The sequence below is a fragment of the Solanum dulcamara genome, chromosome 4 (genome assembly GCF_947179165.1).
Source record: "Solanum dulcamara chromosome 4, daSolDulc1.2, whole genome shotgun sequence".
Lineage (NCBI taxonomy): Eukaryota > Viridiplantae > Streptophyta > Magnoliopsida > Solanales > Solanaceae > Solanum > Solanum dulcamara.
Genome location: NC_077240.1, coordinates 17,304,641 through 17,320,796, shown reverse-complemented (window position 1 = coordinate 17,320,796; position 16,156 = coordinate 17,304,641). Strand labels below are relative to the sequence as shown.

The window sequence follows — 16,156 nt, the reverse complement described above, 5'->3', positions numbered from 1 at the left end:
TGAAAAAAGTGACAAGTCAAAGTGAAAAAATATTTTTAGTATAATGAACAAGTAAAACTAAACGAAGAGAGTATATATTATTAATTTTAAATCTAATAAGTTAAAAGAATTAGAATTTTTGAATCCCTAAACATGAATTCATGAGTCCACCTTTATCCGTTAGTTTGTGAAAAAATCACCAAAAATGTTGTAATGATCGACCCGTCCGATCGATTTGAGTTAGAATCCTTTTCCCTAAATAACACTTTCTGTAGGTTCAACATTTCTTGCGGGGATGGGTGATACGGGTTCCAGGGGACCAATATGTCTTTAAGAGGAGAGGATTAAAAACTAGAGGTTTTGAAAAAAAAAGAAGAAGAAGAAAGATTGATCAAAGTCAATAGTAGGAGTTAATGGACTCGAAATCAAGGTTTGAAAGTTCGTATGGATTAGGATGATGATTTGAGTCTTAACTAGATAATTTAGACGGATCTCGATGAATTTAGAAGTGATTGCAACTCTTTAAGTAGTAAACTAGTGAGTTTGAAAATTAAGAATTAATTACGGTTAAATATAAGACTAGACAATCCTGAATCGGTATTCGAATGTTTCAACATATTTGTAGGGTGTTTTGGGAGTGATTTGCATTCTTAAGGATTCAGGTAAGTTTCATACATCAAAAATGAAGAAATGGACACACCAAAATGCCGCAATCGTGAAGGGGTACGAGTTAGCTAGTCATATTCATGGTCGGTCAAAAAGATAATGAAATATCAGTGACTAGTCATATATCATTTCCCCGTTAACGTGTTTCATCTAGTATGTACAATAAATGTAGTGCTAAAATCTTGATGTCACAAATTAAACATCTCTATCCACTGTTTCATAGTTCATTCAATATTTTATTTATTTATTTAGTTTTCTGTTTGATATCTTATATCCACATTAGATCTCGATTAATTCAAACTGTCATCCATAAAATTCATTTGAGAAAAGCGCTCCTATCAAAAATTAAAATGCATGATGGACATATAAAACCAATTCAAAAACACTTCTAATGCATCATGACATGCGTCGAGCCAATCTTGCACAATTTTTTTTTTCCAGAAAAACCTTATATCATTAAAAGTATATATTTTAATATGTATCCTTTTTTCGTATGCCTTCCGTTTCAATTACTTAACCTCTATTGAGCGGACACACCCTTATTTTTTTTTAATTAGAGGTATATTTTATGAAGATAATCTTATTAATGATGTTTTGAAACTCTAAATTTGATTAATATTATTTTATGTAGTTATTCAATACTAAGATTAGCATGAAAAAAAATAGCAGTGATAGAATTCTCTTGATTTGCTAAAATAAATAAGTAAATTGAAACATCTATTTTTGATATATGGGTAAAATAAAATGAAACGAACGGAGTATTAACTTCTGATATAAAGCTTTTTACTCCATTCATTATTCATATGCAAATAGGCTTCCAGCATCCCCAAGGATATATCAAGACTCAAGAGCATGAAAATATTCCCATTAACCTATATCTAATTGATCATTCTGCTTATATATATATATGAAGCATGCATGTAGAAGGAACTAGGGACATGTATAAACGCGCTATATAACAATTAATATGTTAGATAACGTATATATATATATAGTAATGTAAAAATGTTTTTCACTTTTTGCATAATACCTTTTGAATAGAATAATGTTTGTTAAGGATTTTCAAGGTAACAGATGGTGGAACCAAGCGAGAAACCAGGAGAGCCATTAACCACAAAACCATAGTTTTAACTTCATACGAGGACAAGGCCAATGAATAATTACCTCGGTCGATACAAATATCGGACAGGCTCTTGCATTCTTGTATCTCTCCTTTTCTCAGCTCTCTACAAAAGAATGACATATTTATATATTTATAAATAAATTAATTTTAAAATTTTTATTTTATCCTTAATGAAATTATTTATAGATACATAAATATTTGACTTATTACAGATCACAAGTTTCAAAATCTTTTCTTTCATATTTAAATTTCGTGCATAGTTAAATATTTTCACAGAAATTAGAAAGGAGAGAGGGAGTAGTATATTATATTTAGCTCAAGGGTTCTGACTTTGATTTGTTTACTTTCCTCTAGTGAGATGTTTATATCTTTGGGACCCAATATATTTGAAAGAGACATATTTGAGGCCACCCATATCTTTATTTTGCCATCTTACTCCTATCTCCCTTACATTTGCATGTTCTCCTATCAAATCCCTTTAAGTTCTTCCAAAGTCCGCATTTAATGCTCATTTTTCTTGCTTAAAGTATTTATATTAGTATATAGTACGCGTAATCTTCATTCAAAATCCAGCCAACAACAATTTTAATTTCATCTTGTTTGAATCAGTACTACTTCAAACATAGTAGACCCAACGGGGATTTTCACGTTCAAATGTCAATCACCAAAATCACTACTCTTCTCATGATGATTTTCCTTCTATTTCCTGCATGTAATGCTCGTTCACTTGGTGTCCTCAACAAGGTTTGTTTTATTTCTACCTATATTCATTTATAATATTTTCACTTTCTTGATCTCTAAGAAATTTGCAATAACAATAACTACAATAACTAGACCCCCTATCACAAACATTTGGGGTCAATTGATTATATGAATTTTCAGCGTCTATTTAATGGTGAAGCCAGAAATTTTCATAAGGCGATTTGACTTTAAGGCAATTTCTAAACTATCTTCATCACTACACAAGGTGATTCAATAGTTAATAAATATATATACCAAAAATATCATTTTAGCCCTATCTGCACAGGAGTACACTTTTCAGATGAAAGGGATTCAATTGAACCCCTTCTTTGATTGTGGCTCCATCATTGCCTCTATGGCATGGACAACGAAGATTACTTCATATACCCGACCCTTACTTGCCTATCGTTATTACTCTCTTGCACAGACAATTTGTGTATCATTTATATCTTGACGAAGTTGAAACTAAAAATGGGGTATTTTTCTCGCAGAATGAAGAGAAACCAAATGTTGATAGGGTTTCCAGTACTCCAACGGATGTAAAAGCAAAACCCTCATTAGCAGAGCCAAATAGTAGCGTCGAGAAAGAAGAAAAAGATCATGATAATCATCGTTACGGAGTTTCAGTTACTTGGAAGGTTCATCAGCAGAAAAGGGAAGATCCACCACCAGAGTTTAACTTGGATTATTTACCAGCAAGAACACATCCTCCTGTTCACAATTAATTAAGAGGCCGCGCCGGGATGATTAATTTTCTAATCGAGTATCTAACATGAATTTTGGAGGAAGTTAATTTTATCATCATGAAACCAGTTGAGTACATTAACTAATTTGAGCTCAATTTGAAGTTGTTGGGCTCTTAATTATACATTTTGATGGCTGATATATATATATATATACCCCTGAACTTTTATATCTAGTTCATATTAGAGTGCGTACGTGCGTACCACTGTTTTCTATCCAATGTATATTAATTCTACTTAATTATAATGGAAATTTGAGTATGAGTTACCTTCTTGAATAGTTCATATTTAACTATGCTCCTTCTTAATTAATTAGAATAGTCTTTAAGAGTCTTATCTATTGATCGTTAATAAGGTAATTTGACATATGATAATCCTAAGAAATGAATCTTATAAGGAGCCTAATTAATTAGTAATAGGCTCCTTCTTTGATTGATGAAACAAAGTGGCTATTTCATATGCATGGTTTACATTGATCTTCTTAAACCTCTTCAGTAATTAGTTTTTTTTTCCTATTAAAATATAATCCACAATTTGTGGGGTTAGTCATAGAGTACCCCTACTCGCGTATGGATCACAATAGAAGAGTATATAGATAGTGATATTGGAGGAGGACGTAAATTTTAGCCTTCAAATAATAATGGAGGGCGTATCATCTGCCTGAGTTGCTCAATAAATGTTTCATAACTAAAAAAAGTCTCCGTTGTTAGTATATAATCCTTTAAGTTGCATTTTTGATCATTTTCTTCAATGCGTCTACCTACTTACATTCAACATAAGGAAGCATGCATATCCTTAGACCTTAGCAAACATACTTCTCAATACTTGTCTTGTTGTATTGAATGGTACAATTTTTTCTGCTTATATGACCATATGCCAAATGGCAACAGACACATATTCCCACTATCAATGTCAAGTCAATATAATTCCATCAGAATTTGTTACATATCGTCAGGGTAGTTTGTAACTCTTGATAAATTATAGTATATACTAGGGACTTAACAATTATTTACCATTAATCATTCTAATTGTGTGAATATATTTTACATATATTGTTAATATATAGATACTAAATTCATCATATCATAATATGTGGGGAAAGTGGGAATTGAGTCGGGACTAGGACACGTAAAATGGTTGGAGAAAAGGAGCAATAAGGACAAGGATAGGAGTAGGGAGGGGTTGGTCGTGGTTGGTAAAATGTTTGTACACGTGCTTTAATTTGAATAGGAATTACTTGCAGTCTTATCTTATATATTTTCTTTTATGTAGTAAGAGCATATTTTCCGGAATTTATATTTGGCTTTCCTTTTTTTATCTATAAGCAATTATATATTGTTGTTTCTAGCTGTACCAAGATCCGTAAATGATATTTGTTGAGATTAGTTGTAGTTTCTAATTAATTAATACACTTTTGTTATGTACAGTTAGTTCGAGTGATGACTAACAGAAATTAGTTAGAGTTAGTTAGAGAATTAGTTGAGTCTTAGTTGTCACATTATTAGAAGATATTTTTCATCTTTGCATATATGTGTATATATACTGAACGAAGGAGGAATAGGGTTCAATTAGTTTCTCATTCAATTCATTTTTCTTCCTTCGTCTCAACTGCGAAATCTCATTATTTTTCTTCTCTCCTTAGTTTTTTGGTGTTTGGATCTGAAACTTCATCGTTTTAATTTCATCAATCTCTATCAATCTCATGGCTCCGAACTCAGACGCATCGGAAAATCAAGCTCAGCAAGTTGTTAATTCCAGCGAACCCCTGTACATGCACCCCTCGGAGAACGCTGGATCTGTAATCATACCGGTAGTTTTCGATGGGACTGGATACAGATTCTGGAGAAGAGGTGTCCTCCGTGCTCTATCCGTGAAGAACAAAGTAGGCTTCATCAATGAAAAAATGCAGAAATCAGCTGAAAATTCACCTACGTTTGCTCAGTGGAAACAATGCGCTGACACGGTCACGTCGTGGATTCTCAACTCTCTTTCAAAGGACTTAGCTGACAGCCTGCAGTATGTCAATAATGCAAAGGAATTGTGGGACGAATTAGAAAATAGATACGATCAAACTAACGGTGCGAAACTGTATCAGCTTCAACAGGAGATTAACGACCTCGCTCAGGAAAATCTGGACAGGGTACTACTCTAGAATTAGACGATTTTGGGAACAACTCAACCCCCTGGACGCCAACGCTCAATGTGCATGCCTTTGCAATTGTGGTACTAAGGCAAAAATGCATAAGGCTGAGCAGGATCGAAAGCTCATTCAGTTCTTAATGGGACTTAACGAGGTCTACACCATTGTGCGAGGCAGCATTCTAATGATGAATCCATTGTTATATCTCTATTTTTACGAATAAGACGCGATTTAAAAAAAAAAATTAAAAAAATATTATTTTAAGGAGTCGCTATCTAATTTTATGATAATTAAGAAACTATTTAATTATTTATAAAAATATCAACGAAACCAGTAGATTATAGGTAAGAGGTTCAAGTGATTTTGAAAGAAAGGTATTATCATCATTCAGAATCCACAACTGTGGAATGATGCACAAGTATAAACATAAAATATACACAAAAAATAAATAAAAATATAATATTAAAAACAGTCTAATATTTGTCTAAAGCCAATAATATATACAATAACAAATTAAAAATATTATTTGAATTTAATTTGAATAGCTTCTTCGAGAGGAAACTCTGGGTATCTACCTTTAAAGACACTTAGTGAAAATGTTAGTAATGAATAAATAATAATAATAATAATAACAACTCAAAAATAAAACCCTTCTTATGAACTTGAAAGGTCTTAGAAATCGATAATAATTTTTTATTCGGCCAATTTCAATTTGTAATATATAATATATAATGTAAACTTAAGCTAAAATTTCCGTCTTTTAAAACGGAGAAGCCTCAAAAATCGATGGAGAGATTTTTTCATTGACCGATTTTAACTTTTTGCAAACACAAAATATTATGAAAACTAAGTAAAGACAATCTTAAGTTCTATGCAGCAAACAGAGGATAACAATATAATGAAATAATAACAACAGTAATTAAATAATAACAAATAGCTACTGGAAATTCTTAGAAAAAAACTATATACAATTAATTCCAAAATAAATCAAAAGTAACCAAACATTAATGACAATAGAACAATAATAGAAATTGAAGCAACAAATAATAAACTATAATAGAGGAAAAACGAATTTCAACAGAAGAATAACATAATGAACAAAATTAAATCAACCAAAAAAGAAACAAATCCGGAAACCCAAGACCCAAAATGATAACAATAATTAGAAGTAAGAATAGAACAGATATGAATATTACTCAAGATTTAAAACAAAATTAAACCAAGAGAGAATCTGACCGCCGGAGCTTTGAAGCTTCGCCGGAGCTGCTATTGTTTGTGACGGAGACGTGGAGGCTGTTAATGGGTTTCGCCGAAGTTCGAGCTTCGGGTCGTTCGTAACTCGTAGGAGTCGAGCTGTTGTTTGGTGGTGGGCTGGTTCGTGGGTGGTAGACAGAGAGACTGTTTTAACATAACATATAACATCAGTTTTAAAAACATACCCAGCAGTGGATTGATATAAACATCCAGAGACAGTGGCTGATGATTAAAAACAAGAAGAAAAAGTTAACAATAAATCTTTGAAAGTGAGAAAATGAATAAAAAGGATTAGTGGATAAATGAGGGAACTTTAGAAGCTGGTCCCGTTGATGTCAAAGTTGCAGTTCCTTTTGAAGTAACAACTAGCACTAGATGTACCTTCCTTTGATAATAGCTATTTACAGCATAGTTGTAGTGAGGGTGAGGCAGAGTGTGGAGAAGAAAAAGTGTGGTCTTTGGTTGTTAGTAAATAAGTTTTAAAAAAATGGTGTCTTTTTCTTGAGGAGGAACAAGAGAGGAGAGAGAGAGAGTTTGAAAATGAGGAAAGGGAGGAGGCTCGGAACCAAAAAATTGAAATATGATTGAATAATTGAGTTTTTTGTTTGATAGATTGAAGTAGTTAATTTTAAGCATTGTCAGCCAAAATTGGATGTCAACGTCCACTACCAACTATGACACAAACTTTCTCTATATTAGTCAAACAAAGAGAAGCCAAGCCATCTAATCGAATGAATTTGGTCTCCACATCTCTCAGTGCTAGTTCCTCTTCCACATTTCTCAGTGCTAGTTCCTGTAATTCTAGGAATGGTAATTTCAAAAAAAACTACTCACACAACAAGAATGGAAATAATACCCACAGAGGCTCTTCAACTCATTTTCAGAATGCCAATAAGAACACTTATCCCATTCCTGATGTCAACAAAGCAAACTTCTTCTGTGATTACTGTAAGAAGTTTGGGCATACAGAAAACAAGTGCTACAGACTGCATGATTTTCCCCAAAACTTCAAGTTCACAAGGGGAAGAAACTCTGGATCAGCTGCAAATGCCCACACCAAATGTGAGGTGCCACTGGACAACATTGCTGGAAATCATTCTCATAATCCCAGCCATGGAACTCAAAGCTTAACCAAGGACCAATATGATCATCTGGTGAGGTTGCTTGAAAATGTTCAGGTGCAAGGTACATCCGGAAGTACCAAGGACACTCTGGATAATATCATGAGTGGAGCTGTGAATTTTGCAGGTATCTTGGCATGTCATTCTTCCATTACTAAGATTGGTGATCTTTCATGTGGATGTTTCAAACTAACTGCTGAATCCTAGATTATAGACTCTGGAGCCTCAAACCATATGACTTTTAATAAGGCTTTACTTAGCAACATCAGGACTTTGCCTTATCCCTTCCTAGTCACATTACCTAATGGCTATAGAGTTAAAGTGACAAAAATTGGGGATGCATGTTTAAATTCAACACTAACTTTATACAAAGTATTGTTTATTCCTACTTTCAAATTCAACCTAATGTCAGTGCATTACTTATATTCCCACACTAAAAGAATAATCATTTTTAATGATGTCTCATGCTTTATGCAGGGCCCTTCACTGAAGAGTCCTCTGGTGATTGGTAGAGCAAGGAATGGCCTTTACTTCTTCTGCTCAAAATACCCTGCTGACATTTCTACTGATTGTCCTGATGTCCCATCTGTTTCTCCTACTACTTGTTCTTCCTTACATGTTTCAAATAAACACGCTTTACATCATGCTTACTCGCCTGTAAATTCTTCCATTCCAAGTAATAAAACAGCTTGTTGAGATATGAAATCCTCTATTACTATTATTGATTGCTCTGTGCCAGTCAAGTGTAGTAGTAGGTCAATTTGTTGTGATGAGAAATTCCCTATTACTTCTGCTGTCAAGCATATCTCCTTATGTACATCTCATGAAAATAGTGTAGATTACTTGTGGCACACCAGACTAGAACATGTTCATTTTATCAAGATGAAGGGCATCCATACCATACCTGTTAGCTTTCACCCAAATAGCCCTTTCAATGTACTGTCTGTCTTATGGCCAGACAAGCAAGATTACCTTTCCCATCCAGCATTACACCCTCTTCCACAAAGATTTTTGATCTCCTCCACATAGACTTATAAGGGCCATACCATATATCAACCCATGATAATTACAAATACTTCATCACAATAGTTGATGATTATAGTAGGTCAACTTGGACCCAACTACTTAGCTGCAAAAGCAATTCTTTAGAGACCATAAAGGCCTTTACATCTCTGATAGAAAATCAATTCAACACCACCATTAAGACCATTAGAACTGATGATGGTCTGGAGTTTGTCAATAAAGAAACCACTATTTTCCTACAAACCAAAGGCATCATACACTAAAGAACCTGTCCATACACACCACAACAAAATGGTGTAGTGGAAAGAACGCAAAAATATCTACTTGAGACTGCTAGAAGCTTGTTGTACCAGTCCAAACTACCTATGAGTTATTGGGGGAATGTATTTTGACTGTAACTTACCTACTCAACAGATTACCTTCCTCAGCTATCCAAAACAGTTTTCCTTTTGAAGTACTATACCAAAAACCACCCACATATTCCCATTTAAGATCTTTTGGATGCCTGTGTTTTCCTAGCACTCTCAAAACTCATAAAGACAAATTTGAACCTCGATCATCTCCCCACATAGTCATTGGATATCCTTTCAACACAAAAGGATACAGGGTACTAGATTTGAGCACCAAGCAAATACACATTTCAAGAGTTGTATTGTTTCATGCAAATGTTTTTCCTTTTGTTCTTTCTTTTTCTTACTCTAGTTTCATTTCTATGCTGAGACATCTTAATACTAGCTCTGCAATAGCAAAGTTCACAAATAATACTTTGAATAAAACTCATGAAATGAATGAAATAAATAAAGACAACCCCATTACTGTCACAAATAACACTGCTGATACTAACTTGCCACATGATATTTTCAATAACACAGGAACCTCACTTGATGAGATCCCTTCACCATCTAGCCCAGCAATATCTGGTTCACCTCAAGTCACTGCTTCCATCCCCTCTAGTTCACATCCTCCTTCTCCTCCTGCACCTAGAAGAACAAGTAAGACCCATTCTGTCGCAAGTTATCTCAGTGAATACACCTATACCTTACCCAATTTACAACCACAGTCATCATCTTACCACCCACCTGACATCACCAATGACCAATATGTTTCCCTCACCAATTTTGATTCTGAGAGTCAGCAACTAGTAAGAAACATCACTTATGACAGTGAGCCAAACTCATATGAGGAGGCAGTCATGAGCTCTGCTTGGCAATCAACAATGACACTTGAATTTGCAGCTTTGCATGCTAACAATACCTGAAATTTAGTTCATTTACCTAAAGGTAAGAGGACAATTGGATGCAAGTGGGTTTACAAGTTCAAACATAAGGCTGATAGATCAGTGGAGAGATTCAAAGCTAGGCTTGTGGTTAAGGGATACACCCAACAAACTGTCATTGATTACACAGAGACATTCTCCCCAGTAGTCAAGATGACCACTGTTAGGACCCTGATCAGTTTAGCTGTCAAGAAGGGTTAAGAATTGTATCAGCTGGATGTAAATAATGCATTCTTGCATGGAGATCTAAATGAAAAGGTTTACAGGGATCTCCCACAAGGTCTCCAAGTGAATGAAAAGGGACTTGTTTGCAAACTTAATAAGTTCCTATATGGGTTAAAACAAGCTAGCAGGCAGTGGTATGAGAAATTAGCAGAGGCACAGTATTTAAGAGGATACTCATACTCTACCAGTGACTATTCATTGTTCTACAAGAAGGATAAGTCAACCATAGTGTTTGTGGCTGTGTATGTTGATGATGTAATTCTGACAGGGACTGATTCGGCTGAAATCTCATCTTTGAAGTCCTTCTTACATGACCAATTCAAAATTAAAGATCTAGGAAATCTCCATTATTTCTTGGGATTGGAAATCCTTTACAAGCAAGATGGAGTGCTCATTACACAGAGAAAGTTTACTACAGATCTGATCAAAGAATTTGATTGTATTCACTACAGTCCAACTACCTCTCCTCTTGATGCTGTTGTCAAGTTGAAGTAACATGAAGGGACATTGCTGGCTGATCCAACATATTATATGAAGTTAGTGGAAAAGTTAAATTTTCTTACAAAATATTAGGCTGGATATTGCTTTTAGTGTACAGCACCTCAGCCAGTTCTTGCAGACACCCAGAGAACCACATTTGAAGGCTGCCTTCCATGTGTTGAGGTATCTGAAGAATAATCCCACACTGGGAATTTACCTATCCAAAGATCCTAACTACACCATTACTACCTATTGTGACTCTGATTGGGATGCATGCCCTGACTCCAGAAGGTCAGTAAGTGGATACATAGTCTTCATGGGGAACTGCCCTGTGAGCTGGAAATCTAAAAAGCAAACCGCTGTATCACTCTCTTCAGCGGAGGCAGAATATAGAGCAGTAAGAAAAGTGGTTGGAGAGTTAGTTTGGCTTGAACGACTGCTCCATGAATTAGGTGAAACACCTCCTCAACCTATCTCAGTTTTCTGTGATAGTCAAGCATTGCAAAGAACCCTGTTTTCCATGAGCGAACCAAACATATAAAGGTCGACTGTCATTTTGTTCGAGATAAACTACAGGAAGGACTTGTGAGTCTTCACCACATCTCAACTGACAAACAACTAGCTGACATCTTGACCAAGAGCTTAACTGGACCCAAACACTCAGCCATTTCACACAAGTTGTCTGGTAGCATCTCCCTTCCAACTTGAGGGGGGTGTTGAGATTAGTTGTAGTTTCTAATTAATTAATACACTTTTGTTATGTACAGTTAGTTAGAGTGCTGACTAACAGAAATTAGTCAGAGTTAGTTAGAGAATTAGTTGAGTCTTAGTTGTCACATTATTAGAAGATATTTTTCATCTTTGCATATATGTGTATATATACTGAACGAAGGAGGAATAGAGTTCAATTTTCATTTCCCTAAATCACGTTTTTCATTCTATCTTCTCTCTAGCTTCATTGTTCTCCATCAATGGAGTTTTCACTCATATTCACATAAACTTTGACAAAATTAAATAAGTGGTGATGGAAAAAATCCTTTGCAAATTCTAATTTGGTGAAAAAATGATTTGTATTTTATTAGTATGTCATTCTCGCTTCATTAGGAAAAGAATGGACCTCTTTCATTCTTTGCACCAAATTGACCCAAAAGATTATTTCTTGGAGGAATTAAAAGAAAGAGCAAATTAAAAAATAGGATGGAAAAATGGTTAATTAAGCGGGACTATAAATGACAGGAACGACAACCTTTAATAGGGCTGTCATTTGATATCGCTTTACAACAAATTAAAAAAAAAATACTTATAGATATATTTGTAAAATAATTAAATTTAACTATATGTATATCAACAATAAACTAACACTACTTGAAAATTATACAAAGGATATATCAACAATTTGTGAGGAAGAAAAGCCTTAAGAACAACATAATTCTAGATCCAAACTCAGTTACAAGTCGAATTGTGTGCTAATAAATGGACACTGCTCGAGTAAAATCCTGCATACACGACTAAAGGAAGGATCGTCAAGCACATTTAAAGCCTTTAGGCACTTTCTTTCCACAAGAATTCAGAACCATACTGATGGCAATGGGAATTTTAAGGTTAAGGGCACCCAAAACATTGGCCTTAATGGCTGTGCATAAGCACAAAGCAGCTTCAACATCTGCTATCCCTTCCAAAAGAGCACAACATTGGCTGCTTGGTTTTGCTCCAATGACCTCATGAATCAGCCCAAGCCAATCTCCACAAATACCAAACTTTAGGGTATCTTTAGGGCACTTGGATGGTGCTTTTGTTGGTGTTGGAGGGCATGGTGTATTATGAGATGAAACACAAGTGAAAAACACTACATTAAACAAAATAAAAAAAGAAATTACCTTAGAACCAAACATTTTTTAGTAAGTAGCTAGCTAAGCTTGTACAAATATTTTGATGAACTTTTGTACCAAATTTAGGTTCATTTTGGGAATTTATGAGGTTCAGTTTGTTGGATATATAGGTATACTAACTAGTGGCCAGTTGTGGTTCTGAGGATTGTGTGGGAGTGGCAGAGATATTTGTATGAATTTTGAAGATAAGGAATGAATTGGAAGTAAATGAAGTTCACAATTATAGCTTGGTAGGTCAATTTTGGCACACTATATAGCCATGTGCATTGTAAGGCTACAAGTCCTACAAAACCATCAACTTGTTATCTCAAATTTAGATTTCAATATATATTGATGTCTTGCCCCATCGCCAATGTGATTAAACGTGAAGATTTTCAAATTATTCTGCATCATTCATTTGGAATAGGTTAATAAGAAGGCAAATGTGGATATTTTAGTAACAGCTTATTGATGGAGATGCTTATGTCACTGCATATTATAGACGTGGCGATCAGTTCTTATCATGTCTTTCTTTTTATTTTTTCTACCAATGCAACATATTTAACCATTAGAGAATCAGCAAGAAGAGGAGGATAAATATAGAGGTGGACCGACGTCTTCGGTCTTGGGTGCCCTACCACACCCCACCACGGAAAATATTGCGCACGTGATGTAGGTTTTAATCAAAAGAACATTGATGGAAATATAAATGGTACTCGGACTAACAAAGTTTTTGCTGGTACACAGGTTCAACTAAGCCTTTACATGTTCATCATTTGCTTTTAACCAGGGTTCGAATCTCGTAACTTCCTTCACTTCCTTTTCCTTTGATTAGTCTTTTGTTGTCTTCTTATTATTCCTTCCGTTTTAATTTATTTGTCGTACTTTCTTTTTTAAGTCCATCTCAAAAAAGATGTTTTAATTTTTTTTGACCACTTTTCAATTTCAACTTTTCACATGACATGTTTAAGACCACAAAATTAAAAGATACATATCTAAAATTCAAAACCACATGATTCAAAATTCTTATTAACTTTCTTAAAACTAAGTATTCATTAAATCTGTTTTACTTGATGCTCCATTTGTTTACATGAAATTGAGAAGTTCGATAGTTGACTCAAAATCCAAAATAGATCAGATTGACACCATATCAATCTCCATGATGATAGATTCACATAAAAGATAACAGTAAATTATATAACTTTTAAATCTTTGTGAAAACTAAGTGAATAATCTCAATCATCCATTAATGAACTCAGAGAAAGGAAATTGAAACTCAGAGAGAGAGAGAAGGGAGAAAGGAAAACTCAGAAAGGAGAAGAGAAATATTTATTGATCTCAATCACACAATGTACAACTTGTTGATCTATATATACACATATACTTGAACTTCTTCTAACTAATTCTAATTGAAAGCTCATTATTGATAGTTGTGTAACTAACTATTTAAGCTAACTAATTGAATACACACGCACAGCTCACACACTTTGAAATCTACAGCTAACTAACTATCTGACACATTGATAACTAACTAACAGAAACTGAGAAAATGGTTTAAACTCAGGTTGTGCATTGTTGTTATATGCACATTGCAATAATCTTAAATCTACCACGCTTATGTTCTATAGACATAAGTACAGTACTTGCGTAAAACACGATTCTCATCAGATCCTCTCTTTATTTTTCTTCTAACTTGAGCTCTTGTCTTCACAACAGGAGAAAAGAAAAGAAAAATATAGTAAGTACTAACTTCTTGCTTTTTGATAATCACGGTGTATGAACTAAGATTGCGTACACCTTAATTAGTTTTATGGGATATCTTCTACCTAGCTGCCATATCAACACAAGTATTGAGTTACTTTTTCCACCAAGACCTCAACAAATAAAAGAAGTCACTTAATTTGCTTTTGCGGCTTATAAGATAGAAATGAATCATCGACTTTTACCGGTAATCTTATTTATGAAAACCAAATACAAAATATAATTTATGTTAATTATCCAATCACCAACATATGCATGTTGAAAGTCTAAGGTTTCACTTCTTTATTAAGAGTTGGAAAATTGACTCTTGGAGAAGGGGTTTATTGTGACCATTACTTTGAGGACAAAAATAAATAAATAAAATTAAAGAAAATGAACTTGGAAGACAAGATATCCAACTTAGAACCAGTTGCAGGTTATCCCCAATTGATATAAATAAAATAGCTCTCTTACAAAACTAGTACATAATTAAGGCACATAAACAATTGACAAAACTTCAATTAATAGCTACAATCATAAATGGGCTTTGGCAGAGGCTTTACTTTCATTTTGGGCTCTCTTTTTGGAGTGTATGTTGCCCAACACTACCGAGTTCCAAGAATAGGTGACTGGGCTCATTCCGGTTGTGTCAAGGCCCGTGAGCTTGAGCAGGCCTATCGTAGGCCCGAGAATTTCAATCCTAATAAAGGTCACCGGGCCCATGAGCTTGAGCAGGCCTATCGTAGGCCCAATCATTTCAATCCTAATGAAGATAATTGGGCCCATGATTGCTGGTTCAGGCCCAAGTATCATGAGAGAACCTATAATAGGCCTGAGAATTTCTATGGAAATGAAGCTGGTGAAGAACAGAACAATGAAGTTGTCCATCCGAACCTGTCTAGGCCTAAGACTTTAGATCCTAATGAAGCTAATGAAGAAAAATACAATAATAAAGCTTTCCACCAAGAAAGGGCCAGGCCCATGGATCCTAGTTGGGCCAGACCCAGGGATCTCATCAATAAGCCTTATGATAACAATGGGCCGGAGAATTTCAACCCAAATGAAGGTGGTCAAGAGTGATTTATTTTGTTATTTACTTTGGGGGAGTGAGAAATCTTTATGCTTTTTGTGTTTCTTTTTTATTTCTTATATATCTATTAATTAGAGTGTGTCTCCCCTTTCTATTTTTTCTTGTTTTGGGTTTGAAAGTGTGTGTTTGTATTTAAGTGCTTGCAACTATGTATGAAATATAAATCTTGTTACTCTTTTCATAACAATATTTGACTAGCTTTTAGTGTTGTCATAATCTTATATATTCGTATATTCTCTATCAGAAACATGATTTATTTTTAATTGATGAAACTGAAAAAAAAAAATATATATATATATATATATATAGTTAGGGGGAAAACTTATTGTTGATCTTATTAAAATGTTTGATTACAATTTAATCATCGTTTTGCTTTCATATATTTTTGCTAACTTTCAGATAAATATTTGCCAAGTAAAATAAGATAGTAGATGTAAGATACCAAATCAAGTGGCAATTCAATAGTTGAAAATTGAAATGACATGAATATCCCTTAAATGGATTGTTTTTTTTAAAAAAAAATTCCTTCAACAACTGGACTTATGCCTAATAAAAATTAAGTTCTTTAAAAACTAAAATTATGCGGGACATAATATGAGAGATATATCTCTCATGATAGGAAAAATATATACTTATGCCCCATGATTATTTTTATTTGTGATGTGCCCAAAATCAGTTAATTAACAA

General features: G+C 34.1%; 3 protein-coding genes across 3 annotated transcripts; 2 read left to right on the top strand and 1 right to left on the bottom strand.

The window, feature by feature from the left end:
* The first annotated feature begins 2,292 nt into the window (after positions 1–2,292).
* Positions 2,293–3,292, top strand: LOC129884776 (root meristem growth factor 10-like). Its single transcript, XM_055959059.1, has 2 exons — positions 2,293–2,512; positions 3,001–3,292. The coding sequence occupies exons 1-2, from the start codon at positions 2,423–2,425 to the stop codon at positions 3,232–3,234; spliced, it is 324 nt and encodes a 107-aa protein (XP_055815034.1). The 5' UTR covers positions 2,293–2,422; the 3' UTR covers positions 3,235–3,292.
* Positions 3,293–6,527: 3,235 nt separating this feature from the next.
* LOC129886706 (uncharacterized) lies at positions 6,528–9,144 on the top strand. The gene is made up of 2 exons (XM_055961502.1): positions 6,528–7,894; positions 8,245–9,144. Exons 1-2 carry the CDS (start codon positions 7,321–7,323, stop codon positions 8,277–8,279), a joined length of 609 nt encoding a protein of 202 aa, XP_055817477.1. The 5' UTR covers positions 6,528–7,320; the 3' UTR covers positions 8,280–9,144.
* Positions 9,145–12,080: 2,936 nt separating this feature from the next.
* Positions 12,081–12,937, bottom strand: LOC129886705 (putative lipid-binding protein At4g00165). The gene has a single exon (XM_055961501.1). The coding sequence runs from the start codon at positions 12,661–12,663 to the stop codon at positions 12,295–12,297; it is 369 nt and encodes a 122-aa protein (XP_055817476.1). The 5' UTR covers positions 12,664–12,937; the 3' UTR covers positions 12,081–12,294.
* Positions 12,938–16,156: the final 3,219 nt, after the last annotated feature.